Source organism: Macrobrachium nipponense, chromosome 41 (genome assembly GCF_015104395.2).
Source record: "Macrobrachium nipponense isolate FS-2020 chromosome 41, ASM1510439v2, whole genome shotgun sequence".
Classification (NCBI taxonomy): domain Eukaryota; kingdom Metazoa; phylum Arthropoda; class Malacostraca; order Decapoda; family Palaemonidae; genus Macrobrachium; species Macrobrachium nipponense.
In genome coordinates, this window is record NC_061102.1 from 56,810,668 (window position 1) to 56,818,167 (window position 7,500).

Below are 7,500 nucleotides of genomic sequence, written 5' to 3' on the forward strand. Positions count from 1 at the left end.
CACCTGGGTTAAAGATTCCAAGGCTCTGAACGAAAGATAAATATTAACTCCTCTTGTTCTACTTAGAAGGACATAATGCCATGATGTTCAGTTGACCTCACAACACTTCTCTACTTTAACATGCAAAGCGCAAAGCAAAATTCTTAGTCCCAAGGAATATCACTGGCAAAAACTTACCACGCAACTTAAGATTCAATTTTGATACCTAACCGATGACTTGTTAGATCAACATCCGAGATTCCACGATTAATTAGCTCTCCGGATTTCTGTTTAGCCTCCTTAGAATCCTTGTGAAATTATCTTCACAATAAACTGTCGGAGAAATTGGTTTAAAACGTGAATCATGTGTTATCATTCTTTCCAAGTATAAATGATGAGAGGAGTGATTTTTGTTTCTTTTGTGAAGTTTTCCCTTGTGCAATTCGACCCACTGCTCTTAGAGAAACCTGCCTCACATATTGTGTGAAAGATTCTTATTTCCCATGCAGAAGACAAATTCAAGATTAAATTGTTTTCATTGATAGAGATGGAGAATGAAATGAAGACTTTAAAAGTAAAATGAAAGTTCGTTTTAGATATTGATAAGCACAAGGGAAAAAGAGAGATAAGTATATTAGCTGAAGAGATCAATTCGATAACTATGATGAGACTAACCTCTTTCAAATCACCACAGCTGTATGGTAGAGTGAAGGGCTTCCTGCTCTCAGAGTTGAACGAGGCCCACTTAAGAAGGAAGGTCGAATGCTGCAAAGATCTGCTCAAAGTCTTAGACACGTTAGATCCAGGAGTTTCACGCCTTAGAGGTCAGTAAGGACGCTTTCCCATTTGTTTGTCTGTCTGTAAATGTGTTTGTAAGCGTGTTTATTTATGTCTGGACGAGTTAAGAATTTTTTCTTCTACTTCAGTGGATGGAGTTGTATTTGCTTAGCAGTTTCTTTAATTACAATAAACCTGCAGAAAACTGCCCCTTTCACCTGTTAGGGTGCTGAACGGTAGAACCAGTTTAAATTATAGTTGCTAGAATGCTTAGCCTGTTAGGCTGGCGGTGCAGAAACAATCAGATGCAGCGATAGGATTAAAATTAGCAGGAATTTTGATGGCCAGTTCCAGGAAGTCTCTTGATTTCGTCTTTGCTTTCTGGTTACAGGATTGACACTGTACGAGCTGCACGCACCACTCATGCTGCAAGCAAATAAAGCCTTCCAGAGCTGCACCATCACAAAGAAGGAATTCCTAGAGAGGTTGCAAGAGGCCGAGGGATACTTGACAAGGACTATCTACTGCCTCCGGTTCGAACCGGTTTCATCTTTCGAGGGCGAAATTTGCAAGGTCAACTTCGCTTCACTGAATTTTCTCTTTTGAGTTGAAGTTCTCGACCCTGATAAAGTGATACTGGCTTCACAGAGTGAAACATCTGGTCAATTTGTGTTGTGACGAACACTGTGAAATATTACATTTTAAATTTGGATTGACCCTACCCGTGTCATCAGCATATTGGCCGTCGTCTTTCAAATCATGGCCATCAGCACGAACAGCGGCTTTCATTATAATATTTGTATGTTTTGTTATTCCTGCAGATCTCAAGAAACTCCATCCAAGAGCTTCGATCCTGGATTGAGACGGTGAAGTCGCTTCCAAACAAGCACTTTCTGCCAGAGAAGGAGGAACTGCAACCAGTCTCCCTCAGTGAGGAAGACCTGACACTTGAGAGTCTACTTCGAAAACTCGAGGAGCAATAACAAACGATGTAGGCTCCAGAAAATGTTTTTTTTTTTTTTTTTTTTTTTTTTTTTTTTTTTTTTTTTTTTTTTTTTAGATATTTTGGTCGTCTTTCGCGCCATTTATTTTTTATTCAAGCTTTCAGAGGCAGTGGAATAATTTCTTGCGATTTTGGTTAATGAAAAACATTCGTATTGCTTGCTGAATGAAAAACCATAATGGTGTTGAGAGAATTACTGTTGGAGAATAAAACAGGTTACTTTGAACAAGTTGCTATTTTGTATGTTGTGTATGACTACTATGGACGCAATTAATTCTGAACAAGTGGTATTTACTGAGTTATTTATCTATTTATTTATTATAAATTTACGAAGCTCATAACTTTCCCAAAGGATCTTATTACTAAGGAATTATGATATTTTCAAAGAGTTCATGAGGATTATTTTTACTCGGCGATTTGTGTTTCTGCTTCCTGTAGGTGTATTCTTACAAAGGTATGTGTGTGTGCTTAGACTTCCGTGTTCATTTCCAAAAGTATATTGTAGATGTTACTTTACCTATCTGTCTTGATCGAGACATTTACCGCGATGAAAGTATTCTGAACAGCAGAAAATATTGTAACGAAACTTGCAGTTGTACTATGAAGCAATTGTTAGAAGAGGGCTTAAAGTAAGATGGAAGAAAGAGAATATGAAAGGAGGTACAGTAAAAGGAACGAAATGGGTTGCAGCAAGGGGCCGAAGGCACGCTGCAAAGAACCTTAAGTAATGCCTACAGTGCACCGCATGAGGTGCACTGACGGCACTACCCTCCATATGGGGTCAACTCAATTCAGTAACGAGCTTTCCGAAGCGTCTCGTGATTTCGTGAGCATTATATGACTGGAATATCAAACGCCAGGACACTGTGAATGAACAGTAAAACCTGCTCCTGGAGATAAGTGAGTACACGATGTCTTTGAGACATCCTAATCCTTGTAACTCTCGTCATATTGTTAAAACATCGGAAGATGTTATTCATTGTTTCTTATGTCCATTTCGGAATCATCTCTGTTCCGTGGCACGTGGAAGTTGAAACTTGATGGTCGATTTGTTGAGATTATTTCTCGCGACTTCGTGGATATTGTATATTAAAAAAAATATTTTGTACAATAAAGTAGAATAATTTTGTGCACATCCTCTTTCATTTCTTATGGACGACATAGTCTTCATTTTTATATCCTTCAGAATTATGTGTTCTTTAAACACCATATCTGTGTCGTTAAGGAATAATGTTCTGTACTAAAAGCTGTATGCGCTTAAGTATACACACACCGTTTATTTCAGAGATTGATGATGGGATTTTATCACTTTTAACTTGTTAACGTTGTGTGTCAGGTTTTCTTGAAATATATAAATTAACAATGATGTACGAACTTGAAAAAAGGGGAAAGAAAATATGAGATGGAAGATTATATCAACAGCAGAACATGGACGAAGAAGGTGTATCTGCAAGCAAATGATGAAAATTCCTGAGATGTTTACTAGTATTGCACTAGGCCCGGTTCTTCGCCATGCCCTTAGGTGAGGTTAGCTTAGTTCAATAAAGTAAACCATCAATAACCATGGCCTTAGGTTAGGTTAGGTAAGGCCAATAAAGTAAGCCATTAGTAACCATGCCCTTAGGTGAGGTTAGCTTTTTTCAATAAAGTAAACCATTAGTAACCATGTCCTTAGATTAGGTTAGGTTAGTTCAATAAAGTAAACCATCAGTAACAATGGCCTTAGGTTAGGTTAGGTAAGGTTAACAAAGTAAGCCATTAGTAACCATGTGGTTAGGTTAGGTTAGTCCAGTAAAGTAAACCATCAGTAACCATGCCCTTAGGTTAGGTTAGGTAAGGTCAATAAAGTAAACCATCAGTAACCATGCCCTTAGGTTAGGTTAGTTCAATAAAGTAGTAAGGCTAATTTAACCAACTGGTAATTTGGGTGTGGGAAACATTATGAGATTGTTTTCAAGAAGATTCTATGATTAGTCTTTGAGATATGGCATCCACATTTTCTAAAGGGAAGGTCCCGGTACTCGGTTACAGTTCGGGAATATGCAGCCCGCGAGAATTTGGAGTTTGCAACTATTCCGGTTGATCAGTTTCATCAAGGTATTTGATGCCAGGAATCACAGTCACTGTATGGAAGGAAGTTCGAGGACTCGGGTAGATGGAGCATGATGTCAGTGTTTGAAATTACATTGAAAATCACTACATACACAACTGGTTGTTGTTACGTGTGCCAGAATTTAAAAGTAGGCTCGTTATATGAGTCAACTCAACTCACGTGATAAGGCAAATGTGGTAAACCATAGATCCCCCAATCTCCTTTGGTTCCCGTGACAGATTCAGGAAAACAAAAGAGCGTCACTAATTGCCGGTTCGAACAAAGGGAGGATCCTTCAGGGCGGCGCGACGTGAGGAGAGGAGGCGGGGCTTTCCTTCCTGAACTGAGAATTACCATAATGTTAAAAAAAAGAAAAAAATTGAATTTTCTGTACAACGTATAATGCTGTATGAGCCGCGGCACATGACACTTTCATCCACGGCCCGGTGGTAGCCTGTTCTATAGCGTTGCCAGACGTACAATCATAGCTAAGTTTAACTTTCAATAAAATAACTACTGAGGCTAGAGGGCTGCAATTTAGTATGCTTGACGATTGGATGGCGGAAGATCAACATACTGATTTGCAGCCCTTTAGCCTCGGTAATTTGTAAGATCTGAGGGCGGAAAGAAAAAGTGCGGAAAGACAATTAGCCATCTCAATAGTTTTCTTTTACAGAAAACTGAAAAAACAAAGTCTTGGATTTCAATCTGAGAATCGCCTTGACATTTGTGGAAATAAGAAATGCAGAAAAAAAGCGCGAAAATGTAATAACAAAGCAAAATTTTCCGAGTAAATATCCGAGGGATTTTTAAATACGGTTACATTATCTCTTGAGTTTTGGTACTAGATTAACACAGTGTCCTCCAGTAAGCTCTCGACTTAAATATTTCATATAAAAATGGAATTTCGTTGGCTCATTTTGTATATTTTCAGGTAAAATGGTAAAAGTGTTTCTGATGTGAATTTCCATCCACGTTAACTCTCTGAAATACATACTGTGCGTTTTACATATATATATATATATATATATATATATATATATATATATATATATATATATATATATATATAAATAAAGCTGTATGAGCCGAGGCCCATGAAACTTTCATCCACGTCCCAGTGGTGGCCTGCCCTATAGCGTTGCTAGACGCACGATCATAGATAACTCGAGTGTAAATAATTCCCGAGGTAAGATTAACTGGATATTAAACAATAATGTTGTCTTAATATTTGCATATATATATATATATATATATATATATATATATATATATATATATATATATATACACACACAAGCACATTTCTTTACAATTGTAACGTTTGATAATGGTAATGTTTGCCCCGCCTTTTTTAATGTTAGCGCAAGGGCCCATCTTAAGGTCATCGTAATGTTAAGATAATGTTTAACAAAGATCCATTGCTCGTATAAGATTGCGAATGTTTTCTTATACACTTGAATATTACTACCTACCTAAATGGTCCTATCTCCGTCTGATGCTGTGTCCTGTTTGTCTGAAATCCTGCAAGACGCAGACACGTTGGAATGTGTTCCAAGCCCACCTCGTTGCAAGGGAGGCAGACCAATTAGATCCTTATGCCTCGGTCCAATAATGGACAAACTCCTCCCAAGAGGGTGCACACTTTAGGAGGATGGAGTGTTTCCTCTGTTTCCAGGGCTAAGAATAATTTTGACTTGAAAGTATAGGAGACATAAGGGCCAATTCGCTAGAACGGCATAGTTGCCATGACACCGGCTGACTTTAGTCAATGATCAGACAAAGGTAACATCCTGACGTACGATTAAGAATGTTGCCCTGCTTGTATGGCTGTCTTCTAATATCATCGTAATATCGTTCCGAAATTAGAGTTTAGTATAACTGTGTGCTAATTGGTTCGTATGATACAAACTGAAACGACTTTTTTCAGTACTACACTGTTGGTCAGAGATTGAGCAAGGGTAGCCTTGTACGATATTTTTCCCCGCTTACCTTTGTAGACCAGTCAACGTAATGTCTAAGTTCAGTACTCCTCATGAGGTTGTTTGAAATAGTGCACTGGATGGATTAATAATGTGTACAAAAATGTGAGTGTCTTCACTTCAAGAGTGGTAAATTTATATAATTGTTTGGTAACGTAATATGCACTTTATTTTTTACTTGGCTATTAATGAATTTTGATTTTTATCGATGAATTCGACTTAGTGACATCTTCAGAAGTGGACGGTGTGCTTTCAACTGACAGTTACTAATGGATAAATTTCCTCCTTTTTGAAGTTTTGCTGATCCTTGTCGTACAAATTAAAGCATGGCTGACGAAAGACCTTCAATTTCGTTCAAAATGTCCGTAGGACATTGTTAAATATTTTGCCATGCCATACGTTTAGGAAATTATTTGCTTCAGAAGTTTTTTTCTTTTGGTATCCAATCACTGCAAGGAAATGAGAAGGCAGTTCTCAAGGTTTTAACGTCTCGTTTAAAGAACATATTTAATAGCTTAGTACTAATTATTTAGTGCTCTTGACGTTATCGCTTGATAAGTTATACTTCCCAAAATTTTTTATCTCGTTCTCAACTCCACTTAAGATATAAGTAGCAGATACTAGGCTGAGTACCTCGAGGTGAATAGGTCTGAAACCAATCAACTTTTAACTTGAAAATGCTCTTTAAGTTTTAAACGTTACGTTGCCGTGTTCTTATGGAGAGAATTATTTGGATCCTTGTTCGCTCAAGTGAAAACCGGTGAAGATAATGTAATGGGATTTAGGCCTATAGATTTTCAGCTTTACGTGGATGCTGTGGATTTTGAAGTTTATAAGGGGCATAACGAATTACGTAAGATTTAAAGATGCGTGTAAACACCCCGGTTGTCTTTTCAGGTACATCGTGTACTTAGGTTTTGGTTATGTTATATCTTTCTCATTGCAGAATATTTATAGCGAGGTTTGTATATGGATAGGTCCATGAAGAGTCTCTCTCTCTCTCTCTCTCTCTCTCTCTCTCTCTCTCTCTCTCTCTCTCTCAGAACAGCGAGTAATGCTTAAAATGAACACAAACTAGGCCTATTAACGAATTGTAATATACCTTGAAATGATATCTTAAAAATGTGGACATACTAAAACGCCGATGAACGAAGTAGATTCAGGATAGTCAGTCAGTCCCCTCCCCAAAATAAAAGACTGACCCAATGCCAATTGACGTGTCAGTGTAGGCCTAGCGCAGTTAACAAGAGGAAACTCACAAAGTTCTAGAATCTAGATTAAAGGATACATACGACAGTGGGAGTCGTCTGGCTTTTACCTAAGCCTTCTCTTTCAGAAAAAAATGGCGTATGTGAGGCGATACGATCGCGTGACTAAAGCGCTTGTCTTACTTGCAAGGGAACCCAGGTTCAAATCCTGACCGAGGCTGGGTGATATGGTTACTTTCAAGTTTGCCTCCTTTGGCCTAAGTAGTGAATCATGCACCATGCAGTCAACTAATTAATACGGGCCGCAGCAATGATGAAGAAAGGCATAATACCAACAATGAAAACCCAAGCACGAGGTGATAAACTCTCTCTGCTATGTATTGTAAGATTTCTACGCTGTGCGTTTATCAATTCACAGTAGAAGGGCAGCGAGTACAGTATGTGTGAACAAGGCAGCCG

The 7,500-nt window shown here is 38.1% G+C and overlaps 2 protein-coding genes across 5 annotated transcripts in view; both read left to right on the top strand.

Moving 5' to 3' along the window:
* The window catches only part of LOC135212780 (SET domain-containing protein SmydA-8-like), a 38,993-nt gene extending 36,101 nt beyond the window's left edge, over window positions 1-2,892 (top strand). The window contains 3 exon segments of the mRNA XM_064246552.1: window positions 674-803; window positions 1,148-1,329; window positions 1,578-2,892. Coding sequence (XP_064102622.1) covers window positions 674-803; window positions 1,148-1,329; window positions 1,578-1,739 — 474 coding nt within the window. The 3' untranslated portion in view covers window positions 1,740-2,892.
* A 2,914-nt stretch (window positions 2,893-5,806) lies between these two features.
* LOC135212781 (serine-rich adhesin for platelets-like) overlaps window positions 5,807-7,500 on the top strand; it is a 348,735-nt gene continuing 347,041 nt past the window's right edge. For 3 of the 4 annotated variants that reach the window (XM_064246553.1, XM_064246555.1, XM_064246556.1), the window contains exon 1: window positions 5,807-5,938. The gene's annotated coding sequence lies outside the window, so the exon portion shown is untranslated. Of the gene's footprint in view, window positions 5,963-7,500 lie in introns of all 4 variants that reach the window. The other variant, XM_064246554.1, reaches the window with a different exon arrangement.